Source organism: Lithobates pipiens, unplaced genomic scaffold (genome assembly GCF_037356315.1).
Source record: "Lithobates pipiens isolate NorthernLeopardFrog02 unplaced genomic scaffold, aLitPip1_a1.2 Scaffold_25, whole genome shotgun sequence".
NCBI classification, from domain to species: Eukaryota; Metazoa; Chordata; class Amphibia; order Anura; family Ranidae; genus Lithobates; species Lithobates pipiens.
Genome location: NW_027507787.1, coordinates 237,929,215 through 237,945,659, shown reverse-complemented (window position 1 = coordinate 237,945,659; position 16,445 = coordinate 237,929,215). Strand labels below are relative to the sequence as shown.

The following is a 16,445-nucleotide window of genomic DNA, read 5'->3' as shown; positions in this document are numbered from 1 at the left end:
GTGCTGCTGTCAGCGCTGTATGTCACGGAGCTGCTGTCAGCGCTGTATGTCACGGAGCTGCTGTCAGCGCTGTATGTCACGGAGCTGCTGTCAGCGCTGTATGTCACGGAGCTGCTGTCAGCGCTGTATGTCACGGAGCTGCTGTCAGCGCTGTATGTCACGGAGCTGCTGTCAGCGCTGTATGTCACGGAGCTGCTGTCAGCGCTGTATGTCACGGAGCTGCTGTCAGCGCTGTATGTCACGGAGCTGCTGTCAGCGCTGTATGTCACGGAGCTGCTGTCAGCGCTGTATGTCACGGTGCTGCTGTCAGCGCTGTATGTCACGGAGCTGCTGTCAGCGCTGTATGTCACGGAGCTGCTGTCAGTGCTGTATGTCACGGAGCTGCTGTCAGCGCTGTATGTCACGGAGCTGCTGTCAGCGCTGTATGTCACGGAGCTGCTGTCAGCGCTGTATGTCACGGTGCTGCTGTCAGCGCTGTATGTCACGGAGCTGCTGTCAGCGCTGTATGTCACGGAGCTGCTGTCAGCGCTGTATGTCACGGAGCTGCTGTCAGCGCTGTATGTCACGGAGCTGCTGTCAGCGCTGTATGTCACGGAGCTGCTGTCAGCGCTGTATGTCACGGTGCTGATGTCAGTGCTCTGTATTACGGTGCTGCTGTCAGTGCTCTGTATCTCCTGCACCCTCTTGTTTGCCTACCCTGGTCCCTGACCTTCCCTCTCCTCCATTGCCTTCATTAGCTCCATAGTCCTGAATTGTCAGAACAATTTCCCAAATAAAAAAAAAATGCTTGTAGTTATCGATCCCAAATTCACCTCATACATGTATTATGCTATTGTCCAGGTGGTGGGACTACGTGCTACCCCCTAATAATTACCCCGTGGCCGCAAATTCGACCTAAAGGTTTGCGAAATTCGCCTCCCATTGAAGTCAATGGAGCCCGCGGCGAACGGTCGTTTTCGCGAACGTTTGTGTCCGTTCGCGTTTCGCGTTCGCGAAACGTCCCGTCGGAAGTTCGTCCATCACTATTCATGGAAGGCACCGCCGGATTTCAGGTATTTGTGAAATAAGTCACTTCAATTGTGACACCTCCAGACCGCAGGTCCTTGTGGTCGATCACTTCCGTACATTTGAAACATAATAAATGCGTTGGTGAGGATTTATAAGATACAGTAGATGTATAAAGCGGGTTCCCTCAAACTCATCTTTTTTTTAGTAATTCATTTTTATTCTACTTTGTTCTTCTTTTCCCTCCTTTTTTTTTTCGATTCCCTCCCACCCCCTCCCCTCGCAGTCTGCCGGTCCATCAGCACTTACCCCATCTAGGCAGCGGGCACTTGGGGCAGTGATGGGGATCGGGCATCGGCGGATATCAGGCATTGGCAGGCACATGGGGCAGCAGCGAGGTTTTGGGCATCGGCGAGTACATCGGGCAGCAGCGGGGTTTGGGCATCAGCGGGCACACTGGGCAGCAGAGGGGTTTGGGCATCGTCGAGTACATCGGGCAGCAGCGGGGTTTGGGCATCAACGGGCACATGGGGCAGCGGCAGGCACATCAGGCAGCGGCAGGGATTGGGCATCAGCGGACATCAGACAGCAGCAGGATTAGGCATCGGCGGGCACATGGGGCAGCGGCGGGGATCAGGCATTGGCGGGCACATCAGGCAGTGGCGGGGATCTGGGACATCAGGCTGCGGCGGGCATCGACTCCTGTGTCTTGTCTTCACTTCCGCCGTGCATCTCCTGCCCTCCTCCTAGGCATCCAAACGGATTGCCTGCCCTTTTAGTGAATTGGGTAGGCATTGGCAGGGATCAGGCATCGGCAGGCACATGGGGCAGCAGCAAGGTTTTGGGCATCGGCGAGTACATCGGGCAGCAGCGGGGTTTGGGCATCGTCGAGTACATCGGGCAGCAGCGGGGTTTGGGCATCGTCGAGTACATCGGGCAGCAGCGGGGTTTGGGCATCAACGGGCACATGGGGCAGCGGTGGGCACATCAGGCAGTAGCAGGGATCGGGCATCAGCAGACATCGGACAGCAGCAGAATTAGGCATCGGCGGGCACATGGGGCAGCGGCAGGGATCAGGCATCGGCGGGCACATCAGGCAGTGGCGGGGATCTGCAGACATCAGGCTGCGGCGGGCATCGACTCCTGTGTCCTGTCTTCACTTCCGCCGTGCGTCTCCTCCCCTCCTCCTAGGCATCCAAAAGGATTGCCTGCCCTTTCAGTCAATTGGGTATCAGACCCGCTTCCCGATTCGCCCGGGAGGAGGATCAGTGTTGCAAAGGCGAATATTCATTCGCTGTAGCAACACATCTGGGTGGGCTCCAGATGCAATGATCTGCGACCTGAGCCCACCCTATTTCGAAGCCTATAAAAGCCTCTGGCTCTAATCAGGTGCTTCAAAAAAAACACCCCCTTGCCCACCCCCACCATAGGAACTCATCCGTCCGGCATCCTGGAAGGTGCCGGGGGGGCATGGATAGGGATGGCGGTGGCGGTGGATAGGGAAGGCGGCGCCCCGTGCGCCAACAACAGACAGGCTGCCCCCACTAAGGCTGAAACAAATGTTAAGGCCTAAGCACAATTTAGCAACTTTGACATGTGTTGGTAAAATATGGTTAAATATGTGGACAGAGACCAGCATCAAAATCTACAAGAAGTATGGCACCAACATCCCTTAGAAACAGGAGAGAAATTTAGGAGATATGGGACTTTATGGGTGCATTACAACGTAGGGTGTATGTAAAAATATATCCAAAATTTTATTAAATGAACAAAATCATAAAACGGATGCATACAATACAATCATAGCCATAGGTGTGCGCAGACATCCTATTAATGACAATGATTTACTGTAATCACATTCATATTTTCATCACGTTCATGTTTTTTCTACATGTTTCGCCAGGTGGCTTCCTCAGGAAAGAACGTGAAGATTCATTTACTAAATATGAAGACCTCTAATCAATCAACTTTAAATGTGCGCAAAAAAAAAAAACAACAGAAAAGCAAAATAAATTTGTACAACAAGAATTAACAAATCATATATTATTATCCCTTTCCCGCTGAGCGTACGCAGATCTGCGTACTCGGCTTCCGGGGGTTATACCGGGATGATGCCCGCACCTGCAGGGTACCATTTTTTCCAGCGGGCGATTGGCTATCCAGCCATAACAACCGAAGCAGCTAAAAGCCGCTCGGCGGTAATGCCGGAGGAGCGGGAGGGGACGCCCCCCCCCTCCCGCCGCCTCCAGCCGCTGTTACCGGTGCTCCCGCTCGATCGGGAGCACCGATTCCACATCCAATGCCTCTGGCTGCCGGGGAGGAACTGGAACGAATCCGTAATCGGCTTTATTCCAGTCTCCTCATAGTAAACACGGAAGCGACGTCATGACGTCACTTCCCGTTTACTTGGCTGCCAATGGCGCCGGTTTTAAAAAAATATATACGGTATTCAGAATCGCCATTTTCGGCGATCTGAATACATTGAAGTGTAAAGGAGGGGTGGGGGGATCTTTTAGACCCCCCGATCCCTCCATAAAGAGTACCTGTCACCGCCTATTACTGTCACAAGGGATGTTTACATTCCTTGTGACAGCAATAAAAGTGATCAATTTTTTATTTTTTTTAAAACAATTTAGTCATTTTAAAATACATTAAAAAAAAAAACAATAAATTTTTAAAGCGCCCGCCGTCCCCGCGAGCTCGCGAAGCAAAGAAAACGCATACGGAAGTCGCGCCCGCACGGTGTTCAAATCACACATGTGAGGTATCGCCAGCGATCGTCAGAGCGAGAGCAATAATTCTAGTACTAGACCTCCTCTGTAACGCTAACCTGGTAACTGTAAAAAAATTTTTAAAGCGTCGCCTATTGAGATTTTTAGGTACCGTACTTTGTCGTCAATCCACGAGTGCGTGCAATTATAAAGTGTGACATGTTTGGTATCTATTTACTCAGGCGTAACATTATCTTTTCACATTATGCAAAAAAATTGGGCTAATTTTACTGTTTCGTTTTTTTTTTAAAGCAGGAGTCCACCGCGTTTTTTTTTTTTTTTTAAAAGCCAGCAGCTACAAATACTGCAGCTGCTGACTTTTAAAATAGTGACACTTACCTGTCCAGCGCGCCCGCGATGTCGGCACCCGAAGCCGATCTCTCGATCGTCTCTCGGGTGCTGCCGCCGCCATCTTGGGTATGGGAATCAGGAAGTGGAGCCTTTCAGCTTCATTTCCCGGCTCCCTACTGCGCATGCGCGAGTCGTGCTGCGCAATAAGGACGGTCCCCGCTGCCTCTGGGATCTGTGTGTTTCCCAGCAGGCAGCGGGGCACTTTCGGAAAGGGGCGGGCACTTGCGGAAAGGGGCGTAATCTACGCCCCTTTCCGCAGAGAGCTATCCCGGAAGTGGGTGCAGATACCTGTACTGTACAGGTATCTGCACCCCCCTCCCCCTGAAAGGTGCCAATTGTGGCGCCGGAGGGGGGGAGGGTTCCGATGAGCGGAAGGTCCACTTTAGGGTGGACCTCCGCTTTAATTCATGAAAGTGTCCCTTTTCCCAAAAAGTTGCGTTTAAAACACCGCTGCGCAAATACCGTGTGACATAAAATATTGCAACAATCACCATTTTATTCTCTAGAGTCTCTGCTAAAAAATATATATATATAATGTTTGGGGATTCCAAGTAATTTTCTAGCAAAAAATATGGATTTTAACTTGTAAACACCAAATGCCAAAAATAGGCTTAGTCATGAAAGGGTTATACACCATCCGCACAGCCAAAACCACCCAAAAGTTGCCGGGTCTCCCATAGGGAGGGGTGTAAACGCTATGGTAAAAAGCCAGGAGACACCCGTTGGTGGACACCAGTACTGCAAGCCAAAGGTCTGACAGTGGCACCAGCGGGTGGAACCTTTCCTGACACTTATCATACAACATTCACACTATGATGAATCCTGTTAAGGTACTTGGTTTAAATCTCAATTGTACTTGCCTCAATTTTAGGTCAGTGAAGCCCATCCATGGGTCAATATGTACTCCAAACGGCAAGGAAGAGAGAAACAAAGAGGAAAAGCCCCTCACGACAGACGATGTCTACACCTATTTGAAATGAACAGAGTGAGCAGGGCTGGACTGGAACAGAAATTTGGCCCTGGACTTCATCCAGACCGGCCCACATACATTTTGAGTGTCCCATCAGCACCCCTTACATCAGAGTGTCCCATCAGCACCCCTTACATCAGAGTGTCCCATGAGCACCCCTTACATCAGAGTGTCCCAATACCAGCCTCCTTACAACAGAGTGTCCCATTACCAGCCCCCTTACATCAGAGTGTCCCATCAGCACCCCTTACATCAGAGTGTCCCATCAGCACCCCTTACAGCAGAGTGTCCCATTACCAGACCCCTTACATCAGAGTGTCCTATCAGCACCCCCTTACATCAGAGTGTCCCATCACCAGCCCCCTTACATCACAGTGTCCCATCACCAGCTCCTTACATCAGAGTGTCCCATCAGCACCCCTTACATCAGAGTGTCCCATCAGCACCCCTTACAGCAGAGTGTCCCATTACCAGACCCCTTACATCAGAGTGTCCTATCAGCACCCCCTTACATCAGAGTGTCCCATCACCAGCCCCCTTACATCACAGTGTCCCATCACCAGCCCCCTTACAACAGAGTGTCCCATCAGCACCCCTTACATCAGAGTGTCCCATCAGCACCCCTTACATCAGAGTGTCCCATCAGCACCCCTTACAGCAGAGTGTCCCATCAGCACCCCTTACATCAGAGTGTCCCATTACCAGCCCCCTTACATCAGAGTGTCCCATCAGCACCCCCTTACATCAGAGTGTCCCATCACCAGCCCCCTTACAACAGAGTGTCCCATCAGCATCCCTTACATCAGAGTGTCCCATTACCAGCCCCAGTACATCAGAGTGTAACATCAGCACCCCCTTACGTCAGAGTGTCCCATGAGCAGCCTCCTTACATCAGAGTGGCCCATCACCAGCCCCCTTACATCAGAGTGGCCCACTGAGCCATCGGCCCACCAGGAAACTCCCGGTAGTCCCAATGGCCAGTACATGCCTGAGAGTGAGGGTATCACCGTTCTATTACTTGCTCTGTCAAATGATCTCCTCTGTTTAAGTCAAAAACGACCCGTTGTCCTGTCTAAATCAGCACAAGGCTCCCAGGGATCCCATCAAAAATGGTCCTTAAATACCCCTCCCCGTTGTGTCAAAACACGGCGCACCGTGATGACGCACCGCGGGCACAAAAAGGGGAGGGGTCGCGTGACACGGGATGACTCCCGGGTACCAAAGGCTGCACCGTGCGCTCCGGAAGACACCCCCCCCCCCCCACACACACAGAGGGTGTCATGGTATGCATGTCCATAGGGCGGAGACCAGGAGCTGATCCCTCTGTGTGTGTGTGAGACGTCACACACCGCATGTGTTAGTAAACCCATACATATCACCACAACTACTTTGTGTATCCAGGTGGATTATACCGCATTGTTTTAAGGACAATCCTTTCAGGACGCCGGGCGCATGGATCTCAATGGCCTGGTCAACTGAGTGGGTAAATCCTTCTGGTCCTCAAAGAGGAGGGCCGGTTTAAAAAAAATTTTTTTAAAAGTCAGCAGCTGCAAACACTGTAGCTGCTGACTTTTAATAAGCACACTTACCTGTCCACGGCGCCCGCGATGTCGGCCCGCCCGAGGCTGACCTGTCCCTCGGTCTCGGGTCCCGGCGCCGCCATTTTGGCTAAGGGAAACAGGCAGTGGAGCCTTGCGGCTTCACTGCCCGTTTCCTACTGCGCATGCGCGAGTCGCGCCAAGCGCTTTGTGAATGGGGCGTGCTGTGTTCTGGGACACACAGTTCCCAGAACACAGCGCGACCCGTTACCCAGAAGACGCCACACGGAGGAGAGAAGACCAGAAGATCTCAGCGGAGGAGGAAGAGGCGGATTAGGATGATGTGCCTAGCAACAGCCATTTCTGGTAAATTTTAAAAAAAAAAACATTTTTTTTTTTCTGATTTTTTTCTCATTTTTAATGTATTTTTTTTTTTCAGGGTGGCCCTCCACTTTACGTGGTTAAAAATGTTTTTTTTTTTAAATTCTACCCAAAATATGCTGACCGTGATCTGTGACCCCAAGCTTGACCCTAACACTAACCCTGGCAAGTCTTGATCTTTTTAATTTTTTTTCTTTATTTTTTATTCTTTATTTTTATTTTTATTCTTATTTTTATTTAATTTTTTTACACACTTAGGTTTGTTTACATTTCCTCTCCTGCAAGAAGAGGAAGATACAATGTATCTTTCTCTTCATTCGGAAGAGGAAGTAAATTTAGGGGTGGGCTCACAGTGACTGATCATTGTTATAGCCAATCAGAGGCTATCACAGCGAACAGGTGACCCGGAACCAACAGTCTGTGTGGCGTTGTCCCCAGATCTAGTTTTATTGACCTGGGGGGCCCAAGGAAATCCCTCAAATAGCAGAGATTTTCTCTCACTTCCTGGTTGGCTATGGGACAGGAAGTGAAGGGAAATCTCTCCAAAATGAAAAATAAAGTTTTGCCTATAGCAGGGAAGTGCAATTAGCGGACCTCCAGCTGTTGCAAAACTACAAGTCCCATCATGCCTCTGCCTCTGGGTGTCATGCTTGTGTGGCTGTCAGCCTTGCAATGCCTCATGGGACTTGTAGTTCTGAAACAGCTGGAGGTCCACTAATGGCATATCCCTGGCCTATAGTTCTACTTTAAGGTTCTTTGCAGTAAACCCAAGGAAGCAATAACACCTCTGAAGTGTATTAATGGGTTTTTACTCAACAAAATGCTGTACATACAAACTATTACAATTATAGGAATACAGTACAAGACTGACAGATCTATATATAACAAGCATGCACAAACACTACATATCTATACAATAGGAATATGCTTAAAGTTTCTTAATGGCTTCATGATCTCTCTAGGCAACCAAGGTTCCATGCTTACTCTACTTTCTTGCATGTGATTGCAAGAAATCGGACACTAGAGTCATCCTCAGGTGAAGTTTCTTCTTTGGTCCCATGAAGTTGCCCCTGGCAAAGATCTTTTTTGTTGTTATGTCATTGTGGAGCCCTCCTGTCAGCTTATGCGGCTGTCCTTTAATTTGGAAAGTTTATGTAGACAATCCCATCTGCCTTTACTTTGTATGGGTGAGCAGTTCCCAGCTCAATCTCTAGTTGGCACTGTTGTATCGTGCATGCTATAGGCCATATATAAGTCAAAAAGGTCAAGCTATTGTTGACCTTGGATGCAAAATTGGTGAGCTTGGCTACAGAATTCCTGTAACTACGGGAGCATCTAACTACCAACTGGCATTTGCCCAGGGGATTTCCCATTAGAGGACAGCTAGTGCAAACATTTCTAATGGCATTTGTTTGAGAAGTGTCATCTCAACAAACAAAAAGATGTATATAGGCCTCAGAAAATCACAATGTATATATATATATATATATATATATATATACACACACACACACACACACACACAAACACATCAAAAGCACCACAGGGTGGAGGGCACATGTGCATCATCCAGCCCCGCTGTTGGCAGCCCGTCAAACTCTATGAGAGTCTGACAGCTGCTGTGGTTGGATGGAGCTGGATGTTGCACTGAGTACAGTATGTTTCAGTCAGTAGGCGCCCAGGGAACGTTTGATCCTAGGAACACGTTGACCTAAACATTCATACCACTAGATGCCCTATCCAACTCCGTACAACTGTCAGCCTCTCACAGACAGGCTTGAAAGGCTGCCAGCAGTGAGGGCTGGATGTTCCACGCCTCCACGCCAGAGCCCCAGGCACCGGAACTAAATACCCAGCATGTATGAGGCCTTGTGGCCATGGCAAATCTGCAGACCTGCCAATTCAAGCAATGAGATTTTACCAATTGGGTCCCCGAAAGGCAAACTTTTCCCAACATCTACTAAAATCTAAAATATCAAACCGTTTCAGATAAAGGTCAACTTTTATTTAGTCCACGTGGTTTTCGGTCACAGAAAAAAAACAGTTAATGGTATCTTTGGAGCAACCCTGTTGCTTCCTGGACTAAATAAAACAGCGAGCCCCTGCTTCTGCCAATGTTCTGTACTGAAGTAGGGGCTAGCTGCAGGAACCGCAGTGTCCGGTGATGGACATGCTATCTAATACACACCAAAGAAGCACCTGGAGCTCTACGAGAAAGTAAAGATTGGCATCCTAGATTTGTATTTATCTTCTTTTGCAGCGGGCTTGCAGTTCCATGTCATCCAGAAACCAACACGATCACACAGGGCCATGGATAAGGGGGTACCACCAGTCCTCCTGTATGGGGGCCAGGCCAGCGGGGGGGGTGGGGCCTAGGGAGTTGGGTGAATCAAAAGATAATTACTAGAACCGCTCCCCTGTATGGTTCCCTCTGCAGCAGCTGAAAGCTAGCTTCTGCTCTCTCTCCCACTGGCTTTCAGCTGCTGCAGAAAGAATACAGAATATCAGTTCCAGTAATTGGTTCCCCCCACCACACCTATCACCCTCCCTGTGCACCATACATTTCCCCCCGTGTGCCCCCACCCCCAACAGTGCACCGACCTCCCTCCTCTCCTTCCCACCACATGGCTCCCAACTATCCCGGATTTCGAGGGACTGTCCTGGATTTGGAGCAAAGTCCCTCTGTCCCTCTTTCCTCCTCCTCTGTCCCTCATTTTGGCCTGATCTATATAGCTGTATATAAAATGCACTTTTTATCTTTCGAAAAGTGTTTCCCGGTGCTGAACCTTTCATCCCATTTCTAAATTGCTGCATTTGTAAATTCAAAAAGCAATATGAAGGAATAGAAGTGGTAAAAAAAAAAGCACTTGGGTGTTTGGGTGGGTTTACTTAATTTTTTTTCTGTATTATTCTCCTTTAAGGGGGCATGGCGTGGGGGGGGGGGGGGGGTGTCCTACTTACTTTTCTTAATAGATGTCCCTCATTCCCATCTCAAAAAGTTGGGAGCAATGCCACGGGCGAGTGCACGCACACAATATGATGCTTCAGGATGTGACATTTACCGGCCCCTTCCTTTCCTGAATGAACGCAAGGAGTGATTGGTACCAATCACTCACTAGGTTCATTCATAACTGAATCATAGAAAACTGTGCTTTTTGGCGGGGGGGGGGGGGGGGGGGCTGCCAGGTTAGCTGTATGGGGCCCTGTGGTTTCTAACAGCAGCCGTGCGGTCACATTACGATCTACTACATGTGGTCATCTGCAATCTTTCTTTAAAATGGTTGGGAGGAGGCAAATCAGCAATTAAATATTTATGTCGTGCCAGCCAATCCTTGGGGGAGGGTGCCCAGAAGGTGGCTGGGAGAGTGCATAAATAGTTCGGAGCTTGAGGCAGACCTGTCTCAAGCAAGGAAATTGGGGGGAGGGGGTTTGGATTGGGAGGAGGAGAGGGGGCAGACCTTCGCCTCCTGCAGGCCAATTAAATTTTCATGGCGGTTATATATTGGTGGTGTCTGCGCTGGTTATTGGAAATGGGAACGTGTTCTATCTGCAGGTTTCTTTAGGTGGTTCTGAGGAGGTCAGGCAAAGTTCTGGAAAAAATAAAAAATATTGGCAAGACCAAGAAAATGGCAAGTTTTCACGGTGAAATCCATATGACCGTTATAATGGAAACCTCATTCAACGCCACAAACTTCAAAGATGGCCAGATTACGATTTCATAATGACTTTCCCATGTATAGCTGTGCTAAAAATAATATAAGGATCTGTACTCCCTCCAGCTTCTGCACAAACATCAGTCTGCACAAGGTTAGCAAGAGGTACAAAAAGCTAGGTACATTTAGTTCTTTTTTGGCTCCTCTGTAACTCATGGAGCAGATCGTGATTGCTTTGGGCTGTTCCATGCTCTGAAGGCTGCAGGTTTGATTGCTTTCTCCTGTCTTCTTGAAGAATTCCAGAAAATGGTTGGGAGGAGGCAAATCAGCAGTTAAATATTTATGTCGTGCCAGCCAATCCTTGGTGGGGGGGGGTGCCCAGTAGGTGGCTGGGAGAGTGCATAAATAGTTTGGAGCCTGAGGAAGACCTGTTCTTGTCCCAGCCTTCTAGGCAACCCCAGCTAAAATTCTACATATGTTCATCGTGGTCCCAGCTGTGGAAGAGCTGGGATGGGGGGATGGGGGGGGGGTCTGTTCTGCTAAGAATCTCTAAAGCCAAGAAAGGAGATTTTACTGAAGATTCAGTCTGGAGGGTTAACTGGAGAAATGTCTATCTTATAGTGGAAGGAGGCATCCAAATATCCGGGGACACTGTGAGTAAAGACCTAAACAGTGCTGAGACAAGGTCATCTAGAGCACAGGGGGAATATGCCAAACTGCCCCTCCCCCCACCCAAGATGTATGAGTATTATGTGTCAAAAATCCACTTTACAAAAACGCTGAGCACTAATTTGCATGCTTACCCCCCAAGCATAATTTTCCCCTTTTCCTCCAGTACAAATCTGCCCCTCCTGGTGAAATACCCTTTCTCAGCACAAATCTTTGCCCCCCCCATCCTCCAAATTCCCCAGGCTCATACCCCCTAAGTACAAATCCTCTACCCCAAAAATCCCCCCCCCGTACACATCTTCTCCCCCCACTCCACAACCCCCCCTCCCAGCACAAATTCCCCCCAAATCCCCTCTCCTAGCACAAATCTTCCCCCCTCCCAACATAAATCCCCATAAATCATCACTCTTAGCACCCCCCCCCCAAAATTTACCCTCCTAGAACAATACTCCCCCCCTGCCGCCCCACCAAATTCCTCTTTCCAACACAAATCCCCTCCCCCCAATCTCTTTGTGGCACTCCCCCCTACCTCACATGATACCACAGAGCCCAGGGCAGCAGTCCCTCCTAGCTACCCCTTGTCCTGGCCCTGGACCTAAGGACTGTTGCAACTGACATCCCTTGTGCATCCAAACTAGTGCTTGCCTGGAACATTTCTGTTCCCCAGTTGCCCCAGTGCTGTCCATTATCCTGGGGCTATTGCTAGAAGGACTTTCCTAAGCCATAGCGATAAATTGGAGAGTGTCCTCTGATTGCTGTTCTGTGTTTGTGGAGTATCCCACAGCTCCCTACGCCCTACCCACAGGGCCGTCTTTAAGGCAGGGCAAAAGGGGCAGCTGCCCTGGGCCCTGTCATTGTTTTGGGGCCCAAAGCAGCTGCCTCATATCCCAGTTTAAATTCCCTTGTCTCTTGAAGTTTTAGTCCCATGTTGTGTCCCAATATCTCAGTGTCAAGTTCTGTTACTAATGCTGCCCAGCTCTGCCCTATTGTTGTGTACAGATGACTCACCTGCAGTTCCTGTGTTTACATGTAAATAACTGATATGTAAATAGCAGCACCATTAATATGTTAATAGTGTTGGACCATCTGCATTGATATGTAAATAGAGGCGGCATTCATATGTATATCATGCCTCCCTGAGTACAGTCTAGCAACCAATCAGTGAGCAGTACTAAAGTGCAGTAACCTCTAGCAACCAATCAGTGAACAGTATTGATGTGCAGTAATCTCTAGCAACCAATTAACAATCAAAAGTCTCGTGCTGTGACCTCTAGCAGCCAATGAGCGGTAATGATATGCTGTAACCTCCAGCAACCAATCGCAATCACTGCCTTATCCGATTTAGTAAACTGATTTTGAGTCTAGCTGCTATTTATTGTATGTCTCAGAGCAGGTGGAATTGCATGGAGGGGGCCCAAGAAAATGTCTGCCCAGGGTCCAATCAATAGTAAAGACGACCAGGCATGTACTGGCCATAGGGACTATAGGGAGTTTCCCGGTGGGCCGATGGCTCAGTGGGCCAGTTTCAGTGACAGCCAGTGGCATTGCTGGGGTGGACTTTTGGGGCTATAGCCTCGAATCTGGGGCCCATAGCCCAGAGTCAGTCCAGGAGTCCCCAACCACAGGGTCCCGGCCCACTACTTGCCCTCTTTCTGGTGACCCTGATGTAAGGAGGGGCTCTCTGGGGACCCTGATGTAAGCCGGACGCTCTCTGGGGAACCTGATGTAAGAGAGAGGCTCTCTGTGGACCCAGATGTAAGGGGGGGCTCTGCGGGGACCCGGATGTAAGGGGTTGGCTCTCTAGGGACCCTGATGTAAGTCGGATGATCTCTGGGGACTCTGATGTAAGAGGGGCTCTCTGGGGACCCTGATGTAAGGGGAAGGCTATATGGGGACCCTGATGTAAAGGGAGGCTTTCTGGGGACCCTGATGTAAGTGGGGGACTCTCTGGGGACCCAGATGTAAGGAGGGGCTCTCTGGGGACCCTGATGTAAGGGGGGCTCTCTAGGGTTTTTTTTTTGCCCAATTGCGTACAGTTTATATACTGTTTTTTGCGCGTTTGCAAAATTAAAGTGGGCCGGTCTGGATGAAGCCCAGGGCCAAATTTTGGTCCCAGTTCAGCCCTGAAGACGGCCCAAGTTATCCAGATATAAATAAAAAAAAAGGCAACCCCCTAGGCTGTTCATTGAGCCAGAAGAGTGGATGTTGCTGTGTACCTGGCTGCTGTTGCAGCATTTTGGGAAAAGAACCTGAGGCAAACCAGCCGCCCCTTGGGGGGGGGGGGGGGTGAGTGCTACAAATGGAAAAGCAGCTAATGAGTTAAAATTTTCATTGGTCATTGAGCTCAGAGAGCCTGGCTGTCTTCCGCGGTGATTCTGCTCCTGGTGCGCTCAGTACTTCTAGAGAGCTCTTCGCTGAGGGCATTTTGCATGACCCTGCGAACAGACTGTTGCACCCTGCCCTTCATATCTTTCCCCATGAAGACGTAGAGTATCGGGTTGATACAGCTGTTGAAGTAGGCCAAGGCCACCGATAGATCATCCAGTCTTTCCAAAAACTCATCTTTAAAGTATAGCACGAGCACACCCAATATGTGGTAGGGGGCCCATGTGACGAAAAATGCCACCACAACACCAAGAGCCACCTTGGTGGTTTTCCTGCTGACCTTGAAAAGTCGGGTGTTTCTAATCCTAAAAGCCAGTAGGATGTAGCTGGTGGAAACAATTAAGAGAGGGATCAGAAAACCAAAAACCATGCGGGTGTAAGTAATTTTAATCAGCAAAGGCTGAGGTTGGCTGTCCACGTCTTCTGTACCGTAATTCAAGAAAGAATGGTTGGCATAGAATAATTCATAGTCAAAATCCTCAACTGTGTCAACATTCAAGTGCGATTGCTCTATAATATCATAATAATTACAATCAGTAATGTTATCAAGAGAGAACGTTTTCCGGTGCAGGAGAGCAGGTAGACACATCAAGAAGGACAACATCCAAATAACCCCGCACAAGACCCACGCCATTCGTAAGCTGCGCTTATTTTGAGCCCACACGGGTTGGACAACCAGAAGGCACCGGTCAACGCTAATGGCCACCAGGGTGAAGACGCTGGCAAACATAGTAAGGTGGACGATGACGGGTACGACTTTGCAGAGAGCAGGGCCGTACAGCCACTCCTCGTAGAAGAGCTGAGCGATGGACAACGGAAGAAAAAGGCAGCAGGTGACGTCGGCCAAAGCAAGGTTCCAAAACCAGATGGTGTTCACCGTCCATTTCATATTGCAAGAGGTGATCCAAATGACCATCAAGTTCCCGGGAACTCCCACAAGAAAGGTGACCACCATGACGAGGATGGAGAAGACTGGAGGGTTGATTTGATGTGCGGCGGGCGCTAAGTCCTCGGTCACATTTCTCATCTTGATATCCTGCGGAGATTAAAAATGAAAGTTTGAAACTTATTTCTGCGGTGGAAAAGAAGACAGCCCCCTATTTTATAGTCATAAATCACCAACTGAGAAACTGAGTGCATCCTAGTCAGGCATGTACTGGCCATCGGGACTACCGGGAGTTTCCCGGTGGGCCGATGGCTCAGTGGGCCACTCTGATGTAAGGGGGCTGCTGATGGGACACTCTGATGTAAGGGGGTGCTGATGGACACTCTGATGTAAGGGGGTTGCTCATGGGACACTCTTACGTAAGGGGGTGCTGATGGGACACTCTGATGTAAGGGGGCTGCTCATGGGACACTCTGACGTAAGGGGGTGCTGATGGACACTCTGATGTAAGGGGGCTGTTCATGGGACACTCTGATGTAAGGGGGTGGTAATGGGGCACTCTGATGTAAGGGGGCTGGTGATGGGACACTCTGATGTAAGGGGGCTGGTGATGGGACACTCTGATGTAAGGGGGCTGCTGATGGGACACTCTGATGTAAGGGGGTGCTGATGGACACTCTGATGTAAGGGGACTGCTCATGGGACACTCTGATGTAAGGGGGCTGCTCATGGGAGACTCTTACGTAAGGGAGTGCTGATGGGACACTCTGATGTAAGGGGGCTGCTCATGGGACACTCTGATGTAAGGGGGTGCTGATGGGACACTCTGATGTAAGGGGACTGCTCATGGGACACTCTGATGTAAGGGGGCTGCTCATGGGAGACTCTTACGTAAGGGAGTGCTGATGGGACACTCTGATGTAAGGGGGCTGCTCATGGGACACTCTGATGTAAGGGGTGCTGATGGGACACTCTGATGTAAGGGGGTGCTGATGGACACTCTGATGTAAGGGGGCTGCTCATGGGACACTCTGATGTAAGGGGGCTGCTGATGGGACACTCTGATGTAAGGGGGTGCTGATGGGACACTCTGATGTAAGGGAGTGCTGATGGGACACTCAAAATGTAAGTGGGCCAGTCTGGATGAAGTCCAGGGCCAAATTTCTGTCCCAGTCCAGCCCTGATCCTAGTCATAGTCTTCACTCATAAAGTCCTACTCCAGGGCCTTCTGGAGGTTTAAGATATAAATAATACTGCCCTGGCTGCAATGTTCACATACAATACGCAGGGCCGTTTTTAAGGCAGGGCAAAGGGGCAGCTGCCCTGGGCCCTGTCATTGTTGTGGGGCCCAAAGCAGCTGCCTCATCATTGCCAACTATCCCAGTTTACATTCCCTTGAAGTTTTAGTCCTGTGCTGTGTCCTGATATCTCAGTGTGAAGTGCTGCTACTAATGCTGCCCAGCTCTGCCCTATTGTTGTGTACAGATGACTCACCTGCAGACCTGTGTTTACATGTAAATACTGGCATTCATATGTAAATAGCAGTGACATGCATATGTAAATAGCTGAGGCCAACTGCATTGATATGTAAATAAAGGCAGCATTCATAAGTATATCATGCCCCCCTGCAGTGAAGAGAAGATGTGCTGTAACCTATAGCAACCAGTGAGCAGTATAACGGTACAGCAATCTCTAGCAGCCAATCAACAAGCAGAAATGTGCTGTAACCTCTAGCAACTAATCAATGAGCCTTAAGGAGTGCTGTAACCTCTAGCAACCAGTCAGTAAGCAGTAATGATATGCTGTAACCTCTGGCAACCAATCACAATTGCTGCC

General features: G+C 49.5%; 1 protein-coding gene across 1 annotated transcript; it reads right to left on the bottom strand.

The window, feature by feature from the left end:
• Positions 1–11,857: 11,857 nt before the first annotated feature.
• Positions 11,858–14,780, bottom strand: LOC143930984 (C3a anaphylatoxin chemotactic receptor-like). The gene is made up of 2 exons (XM_077455696.1): positions 13,059–14,780; positions 11,858–13,028 (listed from the first exon to the last, which is right to left on the bottom strand). The coding sequence occupies exon 1, from the start codon at positions 14,748–14,750 to the stop codon at positions 13,683–13,685; it is 1,068 nt and encodes a 355-aa protein (XP_077311822.1). The 5' UTR covers positions 14,751–14,780; the 3' UTR covers positions 11,858–13,028; positions 13,059–13,682.
• Positions 14,781–16,445: the final 1,665 nt, after the last annotated feature.

Bases quoted from the DNA above. Each gene is read 5' to 3' on its own strand.
- LOC143930984 (XM_077455696.1), bottom strand. From the start codon at position 14,750: ATGAGAAATGTGACCGAGGACTTAGCGCCCGCCGCACATCAAATCAAC.